The 21654-nt window shown below is 42.3% G+C and overlaps 1 protein-coding gene across 5 annotated transcripts in view; it reads right to left on the minus strand.

The window, feature by feature from the left end:
- Window positions 1–19902, minus strand: part of LOC120799282 (zinc finger protein 521-like) — a 90348-nt gene extending 70446 nt beyond the window's left edge. Inside the window, exons 1-3 of one of the 5 annotated variants that reach the window (XM_040144327.1) lie at window positions 19801–19902; window positions 11947–12000; window positions 4765–4965 (exon numbers count right to left, since the gene is read on the minus strand). Coding sequence is in view for 2 of the 5 variants with exons in the window: in XM_040144323.1 (XP_040000257.1) it covers window positions 4765–4968; window positions 11947–12000; window positions 19076–19115 (298 nt within the window). In the remaining 3 variants the exon portion in view is untranslated. Of the gene's footprint in view, window positions 1–4764; window positions 4969–11946; window positions 12004–19075; window positions 19516–19800 lie in introns of those variants that run through there. The other 4 variants (XM_040144325.1, XM_040144328.1, XM_040144324.1 and 1 more) reach the window with 4 other exon arrangements.
- Between the last annotated feature and the right edge of the window lie 1752 nt (window positions 19903–21654).

Genomic DNA, 21654 nt, shown 5'->3' on the forward strand with positions numbered 1-21654 from the left:
GTGCATAATGTGTGTGGTATGAAGCACAGGGGGGAGAGAAAGAGGGCGTCCTCACGAGGGCATATGCTTTGAATTCCTAATGATACTCCTGTTAACGTTACTGGCATTGTCGCATAGAGAGGAAATGCACAGGGATACTACGCCGTGGAGTTAAACATCTACTTTAATAGTCCCTTTCTCCCCTTTTCTTTCTCTTTCTACCTATTTCTCTTTCTCCCATAGACACACACATAGAACATGCCCCCACACACATACACACAGGAAAGACTCAAGCCCAATTCTGAAAGCTCACTCTAGCATGAGGTCTCTTCTCAGTGGCTGTGTTGTGCCAAAAGTAGCTATTCTCCCCTGACCGCCTCTCCTCCTTTCAAAGCCTTGTAATCAGTGTGCTGCTCTTTGTACCAGGATGTTGCAAGACGCCCGGGCAAAAACACAGCAGAATTATTTCTGATGAACAGCGGTGGCTCAGAGTTCGGCTAATCAGGTCTTGCTCATGTCGCTTTCTTCTTATGTGAGCCCTTTTGAAGCAAATAAAGTCTTTGCAGTTTGGTACATTCTTCTTGGCAGCCACAAAGCAGCTGTTGGATCAATACACAAAGTTAGTTGAAAAAAAAAAACAGTACAACCAATAGGAGCCTGGTGGAAACAGTTAGTAGAAAACACGGACTGCCAGGAGCCTGTTCATAGTTGAGGGTATTACTGAATGTTTCCATGCTGCTGACCCAAAGACCTGATGTAAATGAATTCAAACACTTCAAACAAACATGTCGTGGTTAGGAATGGAAGAGGGAGAACATATATCAGTGGGTTTAAAAAATTTGTCCACTTACTTGTTGCAAAGATAGACTTCATATTGGAAATTTGTCTAAACTATTTCTATCATATTACCATTCTTCTTCATTGTGGGGGGATTTTATTGTTTTTCACTGAGTATTAGTATTTCATTTGTATTTTTCTCATAAATCTGAAATGTATTTTATTGAAGCTGAGTGCATTTTGCAGTGTCTACAGGGAAGAAGAAAGGGGAAATCTACATAATATAAATCCATATATGGCCCAGTTATCGCTCTCTCTTTCTCTGTTGCACCCTCTCTGATTGATTCCTTTATCTGAGGGAAGCAGAAGACATGCTCTGTTTGCTCACACAGTGGCCGGCAGGAAAACAGAGAAAGACACTTATTAAAAAGGTCATCTCACAGAGGGTTAAAATAGCAGGGCATGGATCTCTCTGGGGGGAGCAGCCATGCCCCTCCTCTAGTGAAGGACACAAGAAAAGGTGTTGCTCAAGGGAGCTGGACCCGTAATGAAAGAATGGCCACCAGGCTGACAGCCCATGTGTGCACTAGGCTATTCAAATACCTTCAGAGAGACAGAATTGGAGAACTGACAGCGAAAGGCTTTGTGAAAATGCAATCTTTTGAATTAAATTTTGAGCTAGAGGTGTTATTTTTATTTACAGTGTGGGCTAGCTAGTAAACACAAGTGGAAATGAGCTGTGGAGCAAGGTATTTCTTTGGTGAGTAGGTCCGAAAGCATGTTTCCTTGCCTACCATTGCAATCTCATATCTAGCATATGAACATGTCTTGTGCCAACTGAGAACAAAAGTCAAACTACAGACAGTGTTTCTCTTTCTCCATGATGGATCAGTAACAATACAAGGGTGTACAGAGTCTACAGACAATACAGTGAGACAGAGACAAAGCATTTGTGAAGTGTTTTTGGAAAGGCCTATGGAATAGCAGTGCCTCCAGCCTCCTGTCTCCTCCCCAGGGCAGCCTAAAGCCCTGTCGGCAGGATGCTGATCCCCACACGGAAACCTGATCCGCAGCCATCCTGGAGCCGGAGGGGGGACGGGGGAGCGTCTCCCCCCGCGGAGCCCCTCCACTTCTGCCCCAGAGTTAAAGGGGTGCTCTGGGGGAACATTCCTCTAGCCCTGCCCCAGCCAGCCTCCACTCTCAACTCTCTAGAGAAGCATTCTTCCAGCCCTGCCCTAGCCTTCACTGGGATCTCCTGGGGAGCATTCCTGAAGCCCTGCCCCAGCCCAAGACGGGCTCCCTGGGGACGCATTCCTGCAGCACTCTCTCTTTTTCTCTCTCCCCATCTCCCTCCTTCTCCCTTGCTCCCTTTCTCAGGCTCTCGCCTTCCTCCGCAGTCCAGCATTAGCGCGATCAATAGCACCGATCGCATCGGGGACACGAGGCAATCCATACCCATGCGCTCCCTTAGCGCACTGCAGTGGTCACAGCTTAAGTGCATGGAAAGGTGTTATACCTCTGCCAGACGGGGGGGAGACAATGGCCGCCATTGATTGGGGTGAAATGTAACATCTTTCTCTTTCTTTCTGTCCGTTGGGCGTGGTCGACATGCTGCTAGAATCTGTTTAGTCTTTATTTAGTCTTTTTTGTCTCACTCCTGTTGAGAAACTTGTGTTTTACCATGAACATGGACACATAGTATAATGATGCTCAGAATAAACATATGAGCTGGTGGGCGTATATGTGCATATCTGGTTCTGGTAATACACTGTATACGCTTATGGGATATCAGCTGGGGGAAAAAGCTGAGGTGAGTTCTGTTAGGGAACAGCAAGCAAATCTCCATATGTGGATTGGTTCCAGTCAAGCTCTGCAATTTGTTTACCAAAAATAAAACATTTGAAATTGTAAAAATGGAGGGTTTAGCAGGTGCTGGTGGTTGATTAGAAAATGGTTCTAATAAAGGATCCATCTGTGAGTAGAGACTTGATGTAAGGCAGATTAATTGGTCATGGATGTCTACATAATGCCACATAGGAAATCTCCTCCCATTTTCCAGAGAATACACACACACACACACACACACACACACACACACACACACACACACACACACACACACACACACACACACACACACACACACACACACACACACACACACATTCAAAGTACTTAGTATGCCATCTAGAAGTTTCTTTTCTCCCACTGTGTTTGAATACTAATAGAGTGTTTCTGCACAATCACAATACCCTAATGGCAATTAGATTCTTTTGTTTGGTTTCCACGGGGGCTCTTATCCAAACTGTGTTTTTTTCATCATTGAGCAATTAAGAGTTATTTGTCCGTAAGACTGACATTTATAAAAGCTAGGCTTAATTATAGGAAAAATATGGCTGAGTCAGTCATGACCACATTACAACAGTGCTGAACATAAAAGGCCTGTCCCTGAATGAAATACACAACTCTTTTAACATCACTTACTATTTCCTGAATATTACAGCAGCAAATAAGTATAATTAATAGAGAATTTTAATTCAAACAGGGTTAGTGCATGTCCCCCTTTGTCTTAAATGATGCCCTTTGTGTTTTTATTTCCTAGTTTCCCAAAACAGACTGTCTGCAAATGTGTTGGCTTGATGGAATCGGGTGTTATATTGAAAAAAGGGTGACAGGAGGTTCTGAACTTAGTTTCCCTCAAACCAATGAATGCATTTGTTGGGTGACAGTCATGTGAAAGTGAACGGTACATTGATTTTCACACCTTTTGACTGAGTGTCGCTTTTTTTTAATTTGCACACACATGAGCACACCCGAGGCACACGTCCAAGTAAACAAGCACTCCTGCACACACAAAGTCACTCCTACAATGAACATGCATGCATTTCTGCTTAAATTACCACCAACGGGGGCATGATGGGATTCTCATGTGCATGCTCATATACACACACATACACACACAAACATACACAAGACTTGGTTTGAGAGACTGTCTTACAGTTAATGGAAAATCTTTGTAAAACTCATGGGATATCAACCCTGTAATTTGTGGTTTGCTGATTGTGAGTTGCAAAATATGAAATCAAACTGTACTTGAATGTAAACAGAGACTACACTCGCTTTCTCTTCAACAGTGCTTTGAATCTGCAGTGAAATGTAACAGTAGCTTCTGTGCTATCAGAAACATGATCATTATGCTTTAGCCTGTTCATATTCTGTTACTGAACAAGATAGAAAGAGACAAGGTCTGTGCCCAAATATTGGGAAATATGTGTCAGATGGTGTTTCTCAATGCGGGCCCATCAGGACGTGTAAAGGAGGAGAGCAAGTCCAGGAGAAGCACATGGAAACCTTCAGTTCACATCATTAGTTCTGTCTGCCACCTTGTAAGGGTATTTATAGCTCTATTCATCCATCAACAGGTCAATGACACAGTCTGCCAATGGCATCCTTCTCTTTCAGTCACACTATGTATTACTACTGCAGCTAGCTAGCATTGGGACCAGCTGAGGGACTTTCCTGGAGCAAGGATCGGTTTCCAGTTGGTGATTTGTTTACTGTGGGACCTCGTAGCAGCATGTTACAGTCTAGTGAAATGTTACAATTAGTATAGAGCTGTATAAAATGTTACACTGAAAACCGGAAGGACACAATGCACATACTATAAATACATATAAATACATAATATACAATATATATGCAGCCTACATTGAGCTACAATGTAGATGCAAACAGGCCTACATGGAGGCCTATTTGTATGTGACGTCTGTAGATATTGATGTACAGCACATATAAATAATGTGCTATGTGTGTGAGGCCTGTGTGTGTCTATGTTCTTGGATATCTACCAAGGAAACTGGTAGTCTGGTGTTGTGCTCCCCTTGGCGCAGTGTACTAACACGCATAGTGTGGCATATTCTCTAGTGAAGGCATAGAGCGAGAGTGGGAGTGGGAGAAGAGATGAGTGGCAGAGTGGAGGGGAGGCTCGGTGGGCTGAACGTTGTTTACCTGTCAGCTGGCATTGATTAATCTTGTGTTCGGTGAGATCGCTCAGCGACTCGAACACCTGCCGGCAGCTGTCGCAGCTGTGCAGTGCAGGCTCCTCGTCCTCCTCCTCTCCCTCCTCTCCTTCCTCTGGAGAGAGCAGCCTCTTCCTCAGACGCCCAGTCTCACCATCCTCCGCCGCCCTCTCGAGGGCGCACTCTGGATCTGCTGAGCCACAGGAAATGACAGCACCACATAGTCAGAGGGGGTGACCCACACTGTGAAGTACTACAGCTTCCTCTGGGTGACAATAAAATGGATTTCTAGACTCTGGATTTAATAAAAACAATAATAAAAGCTGTAATAAAAATGCAGGTTCAATTTGGGCCTCTGTAACTCAACCACTCATGCCATAACAGAACTGTTGGGTAGGTGAGGGTGAGAGATATACAGGCACACGCAGACAGGGTGGCACAATGCTCAGACATACAAATCTAACACACACACACACACACACACACACACACACACACACACACACACACACACACACACACACACACACACACACACACACACAGCTCTGTTATTAGAAATGGTTTTACGTTGTGTTTGCCCTGCTTCACCCAAGCAAAACTTCAGTATATGAAACTAGACTGATGGGAATATGTGTAGTCAATAAATCCTGGATTGCAGTTTTGGTTGGACCAAAGAAATATGAAATTCCGCCAGTGCGTTTTGAATTGCATCAGTCAGCGTCCATCAAAGGAGACAGACCTCACCATATTATCCAGACATTTAAGCCAGAACTGTGGATGTATGGAGCATAGCACAGCAAGACACACAAATCTGAGATTGGTGTGTGTTAGGCTGTCGTCACGACACACACTTCCCTAAATTATTCAGCCTTGCTCGCAGGCAGCCGCGGGTCGCGCACATCAATATTCTTCAATCCATCTGCAGTTTTGTCTCTTGTTGGCTTTGTGCTGCAGCAGTGCCAGGGGTGGCCGACTGACTACCCTCAACCAGGACTACGAATCATCTATCAAAATACCAGCCTAATGTGAAGATCTTCATGTGATTCAAAAATATTCCAACAAAAAATCAAACCTTGAATTGTTCACGCACAGCATTCCGTAAACATCTTCATTCCGAAGTATCGTAAAGCCAATCTGGCTTACAATAGCATCTTATAAATAAGCATGGCTTGTAGCCCTCTTTCTCCCCTGCTGTGACCATTAAGCTTCACAATAAGACTGATTAAAAAGCCATACTTACAATCGAACAATCATGTCACCCTGGTTAAGGCTTTGTGGGTAGAAGAGCCCTTGCACTACAGTGGCAGCCATTTTAAGCCCCACTGATGCTAGTGTTCCTCAGCTTGTCCTGAAACTCCGGAGGGGGACGTTAGGAGGAAGCCTGTTTTTTCGCCTAGCACACAGTTAACAGTGCCTGAGGAAAAAGAGTGTGTGGCACTGATGTGTGCAGGTGTAGGTGTATATTAATTCCAGGTGTATATACATATGGGCGGCCATTTTAAGTCCTTCATCTGTAGGGTGCCCTTAAACTGTGAAATTCCTTGAGGAAAGGCGTTCCAGAACTCGTCAAGGCCACCCAGGATTTTTCCTTTCCCCCACTTGCGCCAAGTATTGATGTAACATCACACCCTCCATTGTCCTTTCCTCTTGGCGACTGAGGCTCTCGGAACATGCCCTCTAAAAATATCAGCACTGTGGTCCCCGATGGGACCATGCAGAACAGAACAGAAGGTGTTTCAAGAAAATGAAAATCCCAACCCAATCCTCACAGATGCAGGCCTTTCTTGCTCTGGGGGAAACACTTCTGACTGAGGCCAAAAGCCACACAATATAGACTTATGATTCATCCACACACAGAGACACAGAATTCACAATATGCACTGATATGTGAACACCATGTCTTTTTTTTACTGGGTGCCTGTGGAGGAGGTTAAGACTTTGATATTTTTTTCCAACAGCCTTTATGAATCATTAATTACTCTAATATTACAACACGGTCCTGTCAGAGAAACAACTGATGGCTACATTTAAGAATTTTATGTTATATGTGATATAAAAATACATTTCTCAGTGCACAATGCAGATGTATTTTATGCTATTTTTCATATTAAGTTGTTATTCCTGCAGTATTTTACGGGTAATAGATCTACAATAACGACCCAGTGAAAAAATATTTAGAGAAACTAGGAAATTTATGACCTTAAAGCCCAAAGAGCTTTATGCATGTGAGTCTGTTGTTTTGTCTTGTTTCGAATGACAAGTTTCAGCTGCAACTTCCAGTGAATCCAAGCTGGGTCAGTGTTCTTGGTTGAGCTGAGTGACCTCCGGTGCACCACTGTGATGCGGTGCTGGAAGTGTAAACTGCTACATGTTTCATGGGGGTAGGTGGTGGGCTTGACATGGCAAGGTCACGTACAACCCTGGGATTAAACAGCCACGTCAATACTGAGGTTCCTGTGCCTCTGTGCCTCATACAGTAATCCATCAGATCAGGACATCCTCTTCTAACAGTCTCTACAGGCTGGAAAGCAGATCAATACCAGCATGGTTGGAATGTGGACGGAAGATGTGTGGCATATTGAGAAATTTTCATCATGCCTAACGTCCTTTTTAATTTGTTAATCAGCCTGACAATGTTAGGGTAGAAGGTAAGGACAAGAGGGAAGCTACATTGACTGCGGATCCATATTCTGATAAGGTCAGCTCGAAGAAAGAAGATCGTAGCTCAGACTGAGAAATTATTCATGAGGGAAATATAATGAAGATCTGACTGAGAGATTTTTAAAGATGAATTTTCTGTCTATGGCACTAAAAGTGCGTTAGTGCTACACTAATAAAATGTGGAAATCTGAAGGGTGATTGACGTCTTTAAAGCCATGTAATATCTGCCTGAGTTCAAGTCCATCATACACACTCTTGTCTCTTCTGGTGCCGTGTGACATTTATCATGCCACAACTTTCATCTTGTAAGTTAAGGAGTCCCCTGGACCCCCCACCCTTATATTATTGAACATTTCTGCTCTTAAATATTTATGACCTTTTAATTGATATTCTCTTCTCTGCTCCATTAGCCCCACCAGGGACCCATGGTCCATAGCAGGGAAGCTTATACTTGTCTCCCAATGTCTGGCCCACACACTGAGACAGGTTGAGACACTGACCATAGGGAGAGGAGGAAGGGTATGAAAAAATAAACAAATAAATGTGTGTGTGAGGCCAAATATATATACATATATATATATATATATATATATATATATATATGTATGTATAAGAGGTAAAGTGAGGTGTCTGGCCAAGCTGCAGAGCTTGAACTCCATATAATTTTCATCTAAAAAGTTAACTCTCACCATGAACCCTGCCTTTAACCTCACTGGGGATTTTATGTCTAACCCTAAGCTTAAAGATTAAATAAAATATTGAATGCCTAGAGCAAGGAAAAGAGACACAGAAAAGTTGTTGGGTACTAAGCAATTTTTGAAACGCAACATGTGATGGATGTCAGTGTTTTAAACGGAAATTCATTTAAATCCGGCCCCAAAACACTGAGCACGAAAAGTATGAAATCACTGAGGGCTGTGCTCTTACTTGCCTGTAGATACAGTATGTCTAGCTCCGTCAGGGTTTAGCCTTAGTCTTTCATTGTGCAATGAAAGACCTCGGTGTTGAAAACATTATTACCAGCTCACCCATCTCCTCATTTCCCCATCATTCCCAGAGATCCTGATCCTATGATGCCCCCTCCCTGGCAACCCACCCTACAACCACCCACCCCCAAGTTCGAATTAAGAATTTATTTTAACCAGCGAGCAGCTTCTGTCGACACATGTCAGCGGGCCTGATCAAAGGTGAGTACGCTCCTTTATCAGAGTGAGGGAGGCTGTCAGAAATAGGAGGACATTAAGATTGAATAACCTTCACACGGTTTCCAGCACCTCATTATTTAAAAATCTAAAACTTTTGCCGAGCACCCGCCATATATAGGTCACACTACATTTTAGGAGGAGTGTATCCTCCTCTGTATGGATGGGACTTGGGGCTCTCCACTTAGGCCGTCACATCCACTGATCCCCCATCATTAAAGAACGTCATGATCGAGCGACGAGACTGTGAGCTTGACACTTGCTAGATTGTTAACGATTGTCAAGAATTTGCATGGGGGGAGTCTGTGTTCATACAGTCGATACATGCAATTTGATTTATCTGCTTCAAGTCCCCCAGATTCGTATAAAGGACTAATTACTGTTTAATATTTTGATGCATTTGAAAACTGAAAGTAGATTAGAAGAGGTGTTTGTCAAAAAGCCATCTCTCATAAAACGCTAAGCACATTGCAAGCTTAAACTGATGCGCTGATAGAAAATGTTTCCAATTGATATATGTTACAAATAAACATGCAGGATATTTATGAAAATTTTATGACGCATGCTGAGATAAATATAAGTTTGCACAGTGAGAGAAAAGGTGCCAAACAATTACAGGAGGAGTAAGAACGAAAAATGAAGACAACACGGTGAGTACTACATGAAGGAAGCAGCACACATAATCACAGGTATACAGATGCCATCATCCACCATTAAAATTTCTGCACCAAAAAAAGATATGAGCTTACAAAGAAGAATGGAAATCAAAGCAGCTGAATGAGAAACAGCATTCGAACATACCAAATGCTCTCTTTCTCTCTCTCACCCTGTCTCACTCGCTCTCTCACAGGGAGTGATAATATTGAACTGAGTGCCTTGCTATGCCATTAGTGCAGTAAAACATCAAAGGAAATGAATAATAGAGAATATGATTTTCTGAAGTGGTGGAGTGAAAGAGTCCTTTCCTTTTCCTGCTGTAGTGAGCCCTGCAGTACATTGATCTGTGGGCAGTCTCAACCTCAGCCGGAGCCAGAGTCTCATACACCGCACCACTACGCTACACTACTCTACACTACGGCACCTTGCCACTCAGACACCCCTTCAGATCTCTATAACACTTCTATTTGCCTCAGTCCACTCCACTTTGACAGAGCTGACACCCTCTTCCAAAAAACACCCAGAATCTGACATAGCCAAGAGCAGAAAAGAAAGAAAGAAAAAAGAAAGGGATGTATATATAAGAGAGAAGAAAAAGCAAGGGGCATGTGGTTATAATTACACACAGGCAGCGCAGTGGTAAAGCCAAGCTGCAGATCTTAAGCCTGCTCGACACTCTCTGGGTAAAAAAACGCACTGCCTCATTAAATCTCAGATACCACACTGTTTCTGCCCCTCTATACTATGCATAATACTGTCTATCTTTTAGAAGGCCTCTTTTGTTAGCATTTCTCCTTTGCCTTTGCTGCATATCAAACATGAATGAAAAACAGGATGCAGGGCCTGCAGAACGCTTGCAGAGTCACAGAAGAACACAACTGGGGGTCGACTTATGAGACAGATCTTGACACCATGTCTGATTAAGCCCTTAGCTTGTCAGGAGTTTAATGGCTATTGTGGCTGTGTCCATCAAAGTGGCAAATTGATGAAAAGCAGGTAAGCCTTTTCACTGTTTTTCAATTTGATGTTAAAAAGGGCTTGTTCGGGCAGTGGTTTAACCATAAGGATGGATAACTGCTGCTAGGGTAAAGAACGTGTGACACACAAGCAGCAACGAGACATTTAAAAAGTTGGACGTAACAAACTGGCAAAGAGCAAGAGAAATCTAACACCATCTTAAAAGTTTACCACCACAAACAACTCTTTTCTCATTGACCATTCGTCAAGCTGCATCCTGAGGGGGTTTAAAAAATAAATCAGTCAGACGAAGTCAAATGAGGAAAGTGAGAAATTAATTTGTGCGCCCTCCTGATTTCTCCACAGGCAGACATCGATCATGTGGCGGCTGTCTCCCCTCACTCTGGAGATAGAGGTGGTGGAGGGATGGGGAGAGGGGAGAATCGTGTGTCTGAGGGGGTTGTTGTAATCAGGCACACTCATTAGCTCTGCTTTGGCTCTCGAGGTCTCCATGGCAAGTCTGCCTCTCATGCCCAGTCCTTCATCCCTTGAGCTGGGGTTAGATGGGCTAAGAAGGCAGTTTCTTTCCACAGAACCACCCACCAATACCTATCAATACACATTAACACAGCAGCAGATAAATGTTGCTCTGCTTTTTCCAGGGATGAGCAAACATGTAACAAAAAAAATCTTAACTGACAATCCTGATCAGTTGAATCGGAAGGGGTCAATTGGACGCACAGGAGTGAGATAACTGAAAGCACCAAAAAAATTCAGAGATTGCACTTTCTGTGCAGCAAGATGTCTGAGGCATTGGCCTGCCTCTGTTTAAATATGGCATAATTCGAGAATTTCAAATCTACCTCGAAACAACTTTTACACGCTAAAACACAGGTTGGTAGAGAGATCACAAAAAAAAAACTGAGAACATAATACTGTAGCCATAAGCAGCTAAGAAAAGTTGGAATCTATTGTAGTGGTGCATGCAGCTCTTCATTTCACACAGGAACACTCAGAAAGCTATGGGTAAATGCTGGACTAATGTGGCAGCCTTGGAGTACCCAGGGTCCCCAGCCTGCTGGGCAAAACCATCCATATCGGGTTTAAAATAACCACACCTGAGACTTAACCTTTACCAGAGACAAATGAAATGAAAATATACAGTGTGGTGCATCAGGAGCAGGCTTCATTCATAGGGGGCTTTCTGCTAGCCTGACCTGAATTACCGCTCTGTTCCTGGACAGCCACTGTGAATGGCACACGTGGAGACAGGACACATTCATCTGGGTGGCTCTATTCTACATCATACAGAGGGTTGGGAAACAAAGAGTCTAAAAAAGCATCAGGAACACACAAAAACACAAGGACAACTATATGCACACCTGCATATATGCATGCACACAAACATACAAACAAGAGCTACATCGCTCTGCCCCTCTCTTATAAAAACACATGCAGTTTACAGTATGAAAACCTCAAAAACAGGAAACATATATCATTCTGAACCCAACAAAGATTTTACAGGCACAAACACACACACACACACACACACACACACACACACACACACACACACACACACACACACACACACACGCAAACACACATACACACACACAAACACACACACACAGACAGACACATGATCCACTTTCCAGCCGAAAATGATGAAATATGAAATGGAGCATTACCGCTTGGAATGGCAGTCTGCCCGGGACTGTGCTGGTCCTCTGTCACATTGTCTTCTACTGCCAGAAAAAAAGAAGGGGGAGAAAAAGAGGGAAAGAAACAGTTAACAGTGAAAAACAAGTTAGACACATTGAGATTTCCTTCTTTTTTATTATTTACTATTGAGATTTTCTGTATGGAAACTCCGGGAGATTTCAACAGCTTTCGACAGCTCAACCTGTGATTTGGGAATCCATGCAAGCCTTTCATATGTATGAGGTTTGGCAACAAGGCAAACAGCCACCCACGTAAATAACATATTGGACTGGGTAATGACGTGATGAATTATGAACGTCTCCCATGAAATGTCCTCCCAGCATTAACAGTGACCAAGTGAAAAAACACCTTGATGCATTGGTAAGAAGGTTGTGCCTTGATTAACTAAATTAGATGGGTATCAAAAAGAAGATTTGTGGATGCCAGTATAGATAGGGACCTTCCTAAAGCTGACTATGATCCAAACTCAAATGCAAAGAAAAATTTACATTTGTAAGATATATATTCACACTATGTGTCATAACAGCCGTAGCAGCTGCAAAGTGCTTTTGCTCTTTAAAAGGGTGGCTGACAAAATAGTGACAGCTTGATCGGCACTCAGATCCACTCATTAGGTGCATGGCAACCAAACCACTTTTGACTTTTTGACAACAGCACTGGCCTTGAAAAACACGACTTCTGTTTAGTAAAAGGTAGGAAACTCTTACATCGGAGCCTTTTTGGAACTGGTGAGAGTTCCTTGCGGCATGTCAAGTACAAGAAATGAAATGGATTTTAACAGCGGGAAGAGAACAAAAGAGTCTCCCACCTGTTCCATGTAAAATGAGGGTCTCACTGAGGACTTCTTACGCCTCTGAGTTCCACCCTTGCAGTTGAAATGCATTCTCCATTATGTCTTCTCTTTCTAGCCTTTCATTTTCCTGGGCAAAGAGAAAGGGGGAGTCTGACAGGACCTCCCAGTAGGGGAGTGTGGCAGTGACTGCCAAAGCAGAAACTGGCGCACTTTTAAAATCGCACAAAATATCCTGTACTTTGCATAATTAAGGCAGGATCCTATGGTGGCAGAAGCCTTTCCCTCAGGGGAGCGAGAGTCAGTGTCAAGTAGGGTGTCAAACCTCAGTGAAAAATGAAGCGGAAAATGTTGAGCTGTTTCTTATGAAGACGGCAAACGACGGACCAACTATGTTTTGCTGTCAGGCCTTGTCCAGCCAAGACTGAATTCCCAAGGAATTCCTACAAGAATGTTTTATTCAAAATAACCTTTGTAAAAAAAAAGGCCAACATTCATTCAAATATATAAGAAAATCTCTGATCGGAAATATTTCCCTTGGTAACAATTATAATTGATGCACACAGGAAATATACTAAACAAATGGTCATGGGTCCTGCAATTAATTAGCTAAATCCATTAAAAGTGATGGAATAGACATAGTTGGACACCATGGAGGTATATCCCTCAGAGCCACCAGAGAGGACCGTATCAGCCAACAGAGAAACCTTGTCCTGTTATAGGAGGCCTTAGTGACTGACGCCCTGAGAGTTTAATGAATTTCTCCAGCGCCGTTGAGCGCCTTGCATCTAAGATCATTTAAATGGGCCAGGGATAGGGGGTCCTAATAAATCCCCCATGGTTCGATCAGTGATTGGTGGTGGGAGCTGGAGTTTTTGTTTTGATTACCATCCCTGTTGGTGAGATGAGGGAGTTCAGGCAGAAAATTCTATTTTACAATGCCATAAGAACTTAAACGAAACGGCAGTTTGTGATGATTTGTCACCGCTGTGAACTTATTAAAAGTTTTGTCATTTAAAGTAAACAACTTCCATCACAGCGAAAATTCTTTCCTCATTTGCACCTGTCTTCTAGATAATTAATACTCAGCTAGGAGTGATCATAGAGGGTGAGCTGTCAGGTAAGGGCAAACCCCTGTGATGTTTCATACTAGCTGGACGTTTGATCAACAATCATAACACAGTACAAATACAAATAGCTGAACAGTTTTAATTAATGTACTCTAAAGCTCATGATCATATCATAATGACTAACTTCAATTGAATACAACTCAGTCTTCACTATTGTTAATATGCCACTGCTATCAGTTAATTAATGTTTGACAAGGTACAGTGTATCACTCAGTCAGTGACAAACTGTAATCATGCTGCTAGGTTTTGTTGATACAATACCAAACACACTTGGGACCATTTCAGCACTGCTCCTTTGATTTTCAAAATGCGGAGCAGGAACAACATAATCCCACAACAAGTGGCACAGCATTAAAGGCCACTAATTAACACACTGGCCACACACAAAAATGAACGTGGTAACTGTCATTATAGTGTGACTGACAATCCCCAAGAAAGGACATTGCCTTTTTCAGGGCGAATTAATTGTCTACAGATAGCAGAGCAAAGACAAAACTCCAAGTAAAATATACTGAACAAAACAAAAAGCATCAAACAGATTGGTCACCACATGCACAGACAATGAAATATCACACCCTCAAAAAAGCCAATGATTTATTAGACACGAATAAGCAAAACATGACAAAGTCAGCAGCTAGGGCCTTTCCTAATCCATCAAATGAATTCCTGCTGTGAATAGAGTGAAGTGTCTGTAGACGGTATGCACACAAACGTGTGTATACAGTATATACTGTACATTTTTTTGGGCTTTTATAAGAGGGTTACCATGCATTCCTGTGTGTGTATGCTTGTGTGTACGGGTGTCTCGCAGCACTTCTCATACAAAAAAAAAAAAAGCCCTGAGAGTGTTCCTGGATATGCGTGACTCATCTGCTTGGTTACAGCCAGCTTGGACGATACAGTGCCGAACACAATGGCTGTGTAATCCGCCCTGACTGACCGGGAAGGAGACGCTCGCCACAGGGACTACAACTCAATTTAGCTCGGGTCAAGAGGTCAACCCTCCTCAATTAGGGCTGTGAAGGGAAGGAGGAGGACACACACTGCACATGAATAACTTTCTTAATGAGCATTATTTGAACTGGTGATTAGTGTCATAAATAATTTGCAATAGAGGAGCATGTTAATCACGTTGCATAACAATTGTAATCCTTCATATATTGCCATGTACTATAAGCAAAACATAAGAACACCTATCCTAAAAATTGCACTCCACTATTAGCAATATAAAAAAATGTCACGAATCAATAATCCCATTATGCAATTACTGCAAATTTAGCTTCCAAAAAAATGTAATGCTATTTATACGGGCAATCAAGACAGATGCAAATAAGGCCAGCAACGGATCATTTCATTTGCAGCAGTGGTGGAAATCAATAATTGTCTCTGAATCAGAACTTTTTCTCCATGTGGCAGACAATCCATGACAACAAGAGAGACACATGCCATGGAATAAGAAGAGATATCGGCCAGCTCCCGCGACACCCAGTCCAACACTGAGCTGCATGTCAAGAGCACTGACAGCCGTGCTAATGGGATTTTTCTACGGCTCCATCATAATTTCCTTAATGATAATACTAACCATCTTTTTGTGTCACATTAGAAAAGTGTTAATGGGTGTTATGCCACAGATCATTAATTGTGAGCAGACTGGAATACTGCAGCTTCCTATAAACTTAGAATGACGTAACTGTTAATAGACATTTTAATAGGGGAGAAAAAATAGAGAGGAATAGTACGTTTCTGCATTTTTAATTGTTCAAATTAAGATGAACCCTTTATTACATTTAACATTAAACATACTGAATACAGTGTGTATTTAAAATAAAGAACTGAATGAGTTTTTGAGTAGTTTTTCTCTGTCAAAAATATTCGAGCTTAAAGGTGCCATCACCCTTTTTTACTTACACAGGCCTATGCTTATAAAGACTGAAAGGGGGAGTGGTCATGCGTCTCTGGGCATTACGGACACGGTCCATTTTCTTTTCTCAAAAAGGAAAGCTTCAAATTATGACAAATGTGGAATTAAAAAAAAAAACACGTGTCTGTTTTAGTTTTCCTTGACAGGTCAAATTTCAATAGCAGGTTTACTCATAGTTCTCTTACATGAAGGGATATAAAAGTGTACCTCAAGTCTAATTTGCTTATGTCTGAACGGAGGAATTTTGACTTAAAGAAGACTATTATAATAACTTTGTTTTAATATGCCCTTCAATCAACCTGATCTGTGAGGTTTATATTTAAAGCGTGAAATAATATCTCCTCTATGTATAGTAAAGCAAGTCTCCGGAGTTCACTCACATGGCAACAAATTTCAGCTCCTCAAAAACATCAAATATTTAAGGTATACATGACACAGCAATGATTTCACGACAACCGCTATACTTGAAGTAAATGGCGCAGAAAATATATTTATATATGCAGATGACAGACCTGGAAACTTAAACCTCAGCCAATAAACACATCAGGACTGAAGCTTGAGTGTCATTTGTGCTCCAAATGAAAATATCAACCCAGCCTCACATTATTCAGGAAGTGCTGTAGGACAGGCAACGTGGCAGTCATCACACGCTACATGCAGGATTTGGAGTGAGATCCTCCTTCCTCGCTGCTCACCACTGACTGAGGCAATGTGCTGACCCAAAGCCTCTGCACATCAAAACAAAATTACAATGTGCCTACAGTTGAGAAATGTAGAAGGCTCAGGATTGAGTAAATGTCAGAGGCTGGGGTGAAGTGTTTGCATATAAGCGAATGATGTATGGTCTCGTCCTGTGCCATTTATTCCCCCAAGCAATAACATAGCCGGATCTGTCTCTCAGACTTAATTGAAACGGGACTTGTAATGTTGCCCTTTACCTCGATGGGACCAAAAACATAACCTCTGACTCCCACAAGCAGCCAATACTGAAGAAGTGGGTGTGTGAGTTGGGGTACCCAAGGGAAAAGAGTGACAACTGTCCCAGCATTATTTTCTCATCTCTACATACACTCCATGTCCATACTACCTATACCGGTCCCTCAAACGCCGCACACGATGCCCATTCTACCTTCCCTCTATGTTCCACCGGCACCTCCGTTTATTTTCCCTTTCGCAGAACAAAGTGTTCTTTCTGTGCAAAAAAAGCACCGTCCACATTGACCACTGCCTCAAGTCAGCAGAAGACAACCTATAAAAGTGAAACCTGAACTCTGCAACTCCGCTCTGTTTGTGAGAAAATACAATACATGCATACGGCGGCTCGCACACATGCATGCACATGAAGACACATATAAAAAGACAGGAACTCAAATTTAGAGGTGCCATTTTTGTGTTTAAAAAATATAACAAAGTCTGGAAATAAAATGAAAATTCCTCTCTTCGACAAAGAAGTGTGAAGAATGCAGTGTCAAGCAACTATTTTAAAAAATGACAAGGAAAGTTACTGTGGACATCTGTATAAGTATATCTCTGTCCCCGAGGAAAGAGATAGACAAAGAACAATAAATAACATCTGCCTGGCCTTCCTTGGGTCTGATCCAAAACGGGGAAATATCTATGACGTATCTGCATTTCTGCTCAGCTTGAGCAGTCGGAATGAAGACATAAAAGTCGGGATGTTTTGTGCGCTACATTTTTTCCGATTTAAATTTTAGTGACAATAACAAAACAAACAATGTCATCACTCTGACTTCATTTGCATACTGATATGCTCACTCTCTATCCCTCTCTGTCGCACACATAGATCTACACAAATCTTCACAGATGTTCTTCTGAACGCACACACACACACACACACACACACACACACACACACACACACACACACACACACACAGACACACACACACTTGTAGCATGTAGGCATGCTGGCAAGAGACAATTATATATATGATGTGTCTTTTGAGAACAGCAAATGTCACACCAACTAACAAAAAAAAAAAAAAGAAAAACAGTCAATGCCAGTCTGGTCTGAGAAAATAGGAAATCTATGTATAGAGCTGTTTACTGTGAATAGAGCAGTGCAGGTCTGGAATGTGACAATTTTAAGATGTGCATGCACTCACATTTCCACCCTCTCCTGGGTATTGATTTAAAATGGTGGCTGCATGAATGTACTACCGCAGACCATGTAATCTTCCTTTGAGATGAAGACTTCCGAGAACGAAAGGGGAGAGAGAAAGGGGTCCACAGACCACAAGCTGGGAATGTGAAATTGTGGACAATTATTTGCTGAGCAAAATACAATGCCTGCCAGATGAACTGGAGCTCAACCTCCAAAACCCAGCAGCTCCACCACCAAAAAGGCTACAGAGAAAAGTAGTGTGCGAATAAGTGTGTGTGAGAGCGTGTGTGTGCATGCATGTTGCTCTCTCTTTCTGTCTCTGTCTCTGTCTCCCTCCCCCTCCCTCACCCCCTCACACACATGTACCGTCAGGCACAAATACATGATCAAATGACCCCCAGTCCAACTGTTTTCAAAAGGGGGGAAAAAGTGGCAAAATAAAGAAAAACAACACAAATCATATACATTATCTACTGATTATTTGCTGACTTGCTTCGCTGAGATTTCACATGACATGAAAACACCACGAAGTTCTGTTGTTTTCAAGCTTTGAGCTGATGACTGATGAATCCAGATGTCTCCAACTTATTAACGAACATTTCCAATTAGCGCTCAACACTTATCCCACCTCGTATTTCACGTTTAACTGTCGTACACAGACGCATGCACACAAACACATCGCAGCCCTCCCTTTCCCCAACATATAAAATGTTTCCTCCTTAGTTTTCTCAGGCGAAAGGGGGGTGGGGGGGGTGGGGGGTCACGTGACTCTGCACCCCATTCCATCAGACGGCTTAAGTTCCGACCAGGAGCGCCTTTAACACATCCAGATGTTTCGCTGCACTGTTGCTCTCTCTACATTCTCCCTGCCCTGCCCTTGCACTTTATGTATCATTGCAATACACTGCGAGCTGAAGCCCACCAGCTTTTCCCCGATGCCAAGTACGTATATGCAGTCGATTCCATGCGCAACATAAGAGGAAGAATACTTCCAAATGCGCGAAAAGGGAAGACAGACATTTCAGTCAGCGACAGCCTAACTTCAGTTCATGATCGTCTAGACTTGTCATCACCTTCAAAAGAAAAAAAAAATGATCTGAGAGCCACCAGGCATAGGCTTATCACTTACCTTTCAGTGATCTTGGTTTAGCTTGCTTGCGGCGCGACATCCTATAGAAAACGCTGAAGTTGCTCAGTTTCTGTCTGATAATTTGTGCAAGACGGGATAGTCTAAAGGTGTAGTCTCTCTAAATTTCACTGACCAAAATCGCGGCTGCCTTTTTACCATTACGGAAAGATGCAACTTAGCCCCTTGCCGCGCGGTATAAACACGAGTTTGCTGTTATTTTTGTGATGAGTAGGTGGATGTTATAAGATCCAATTAGCCCGAACGGTATAGGCGACAGTGTTTAGTTGAGCTGGGTATCGGGAAAAGTGTGAGAATATAGTAATCCCGTCATGCGCTTCCATTCTCCGGGAAAAGACACACGCGTGTAGGCATGATGTTCGTTTAGAAATAAAAGCGGAATATTCGCTTTTCGCCTCTCATCTCAAATGCATCCGCGTGAGAAAGACATCAGCAAAACGCCTCCTGTGAGAGTGCAAAAAAAAAAAAAAAAAAAAAAAAAAAAAAAAAAATGCAACAAAACCAAAAAAAGGAGGAAAAATGATAATTACACTTTTCACTTCATATCCACCTAACAGCATCAAAACTATTATAGACTCTTCCTTTTCTCACTGCAGTCAGCTAATCATGAATTAGATTCGGAATCTGATCTAAGTCTACGTCTAAATTGCTCTTAAAAGAGGATGAAGAAGCAGAGAGAAGATGGAAGCTCCCTCCTCATCACAAACCTGCAAGGTCTTGGACTGCGCTGTCGCTCCGGTAGTCCACATAATAATGGAAAATGGAAGCAAGGCCCCCAAAGCCATCAGGATGGCTCCAGAGGGGGCCCCTACCCCGCAGGGACTCGCTCTGTACGTAATCACTGAGGAAATCATTGTCAGCCTGCCTGCACTCACACACAGACAGAGAGACATGATTAAAATCCTAGGGATCATGGCAAGATGCGGATTGCTGGATCTGCTGGTCCCCGGATCCGGAGTCGAACTCTAAACCCAAAGTCGGCTTGCTCACCCTGGCGTCTCCTCTGCCTCAGCTCGCCGTCGGCCAACCTCCGTCTACGGCAGACGGACTGGTCCCCCTTCTGGTAGAAATGGTTAAGCAGAAATACATTTTGTGTGTGGCTGTTGACATATATGACATTGAATGGCACGCGTAGAATTTGGGGATGAACAGTTTATTTACAGATGAGAGTTTTTTAATGCACAATCAATCGGATGATTTTATCCCACTAATTATTTGACTACTATTAATAAATAAATGTATCTTTTCTCGTGTTTAAAATAATATTGAGGATTATGTCAAGATATATAATATACCCCTTAGCATTATTCTAGTAGAATTAGTTTTCTTTTATCAATTTTTTCTTATTTTTTTTCTAGCTATCATTACAGGTGTAATTCAGTTTCACTTTTACCGGACTCATTTTAGCCCAACTTTAAAGCTATTTAATCGGCATGTCTGTGATTGTGTGAAAACAACATCACATAATCTCTTCTTTCTTTCTTTTTTCTTGCTTTTACCCTTATCAAAATGTTCACATCGGTGCATTGGTACACACCCTCACCTGCATGTGGATGTCCAGGCCCCCGTACTACCCCTGCTATGTGAAAATGAGATCCAGAGAGGAGTCCTGCAGTGGGCTTCTCACTCTGCACTCTTCCCCTCCGCAGCCTGGAGGTAGCCTCTGCCAGGGGCCCCCATCTAAAAATCACAGTCACGTACAAGCTTTTCCCAGTTTTGATGCATTTCTATTTTGACTGTCTCACAGAGACAAATCTAAGACGAAACCCAGGTTTTCACTGCAGACCTATAAGGAAGGAGAGAAACAGTCGATAGGGCAACTCCCAAATACCGGCTGGTGTAGAAGAAGAAAATTAACAACAACCTTTGGTAGCCTTTACTGTGGCAGAATCTAACTTTGTTAAAGCAAATTCACTATAAAAGTTAACTGTAACTATAAAAGTTAATGATGTGATACATAATAAGGCTGCACTTATTCTGTAGGGTATTCCTACCTTTTACTTCGGAGTTCATAATGAGGCCATATACTGTTACTGACATCTAAGGTAATCGCCCAGCACAAAGTAATCTAAATATAATAGAAAATTCAGAGCTACAGAAGCCATTTTTATTAGTTGACAGCCATTACCTGACTCTTATTTTAACACAACTTTATTATTTTGCATCCTTTGTCCCAAATCAGTGGTAGATGTGAGAATTAAACATAATAAGTGGGGACATATGACCTACATATGATGCCAAGGCTTTCATTCTGTTTGCTCACTTTGTATCTTGTAATTTAATCCAAGCCCATTGCTTTTCAAATAACTTCCCTACTCACAAGCTCCCATGAAATGTGTGCAAGAGATCAATAAAACAAATTATGACAAAGATTGATGTGATGTGCTTTCGTAAATTCAAAGCCCTCCCAAACTACAGTAAAGTTGGTAAACACGCACAAATGAAACATCTATTTGTAACGGTTGGAATCTGTCAGGAGGTCTCAGCTGCCTTAAAACTTCAATCTTAACAGTGCTCCAAAGTTCCCCCTCTCTGTCTCAGCGCTCTGTCAGACGGCTTTC

The sequence above is a fragment of the Xiphias gladius genome, chromosome 14 (genome assembly GCF_016859285.1).
Source record: "Xiphias gladius isolate SHS-SW01 ecotype Sanya breed wild chromosome 14, ASM1685928v1, whole genome shotgun sequence".
Classification (NCBI taxonomy): Eukaryota; Metazoa; Chordata; class Actinopteri; order Istiophoriformes; family Xiphiidae; genus Xiphias; species Xiphias gladius.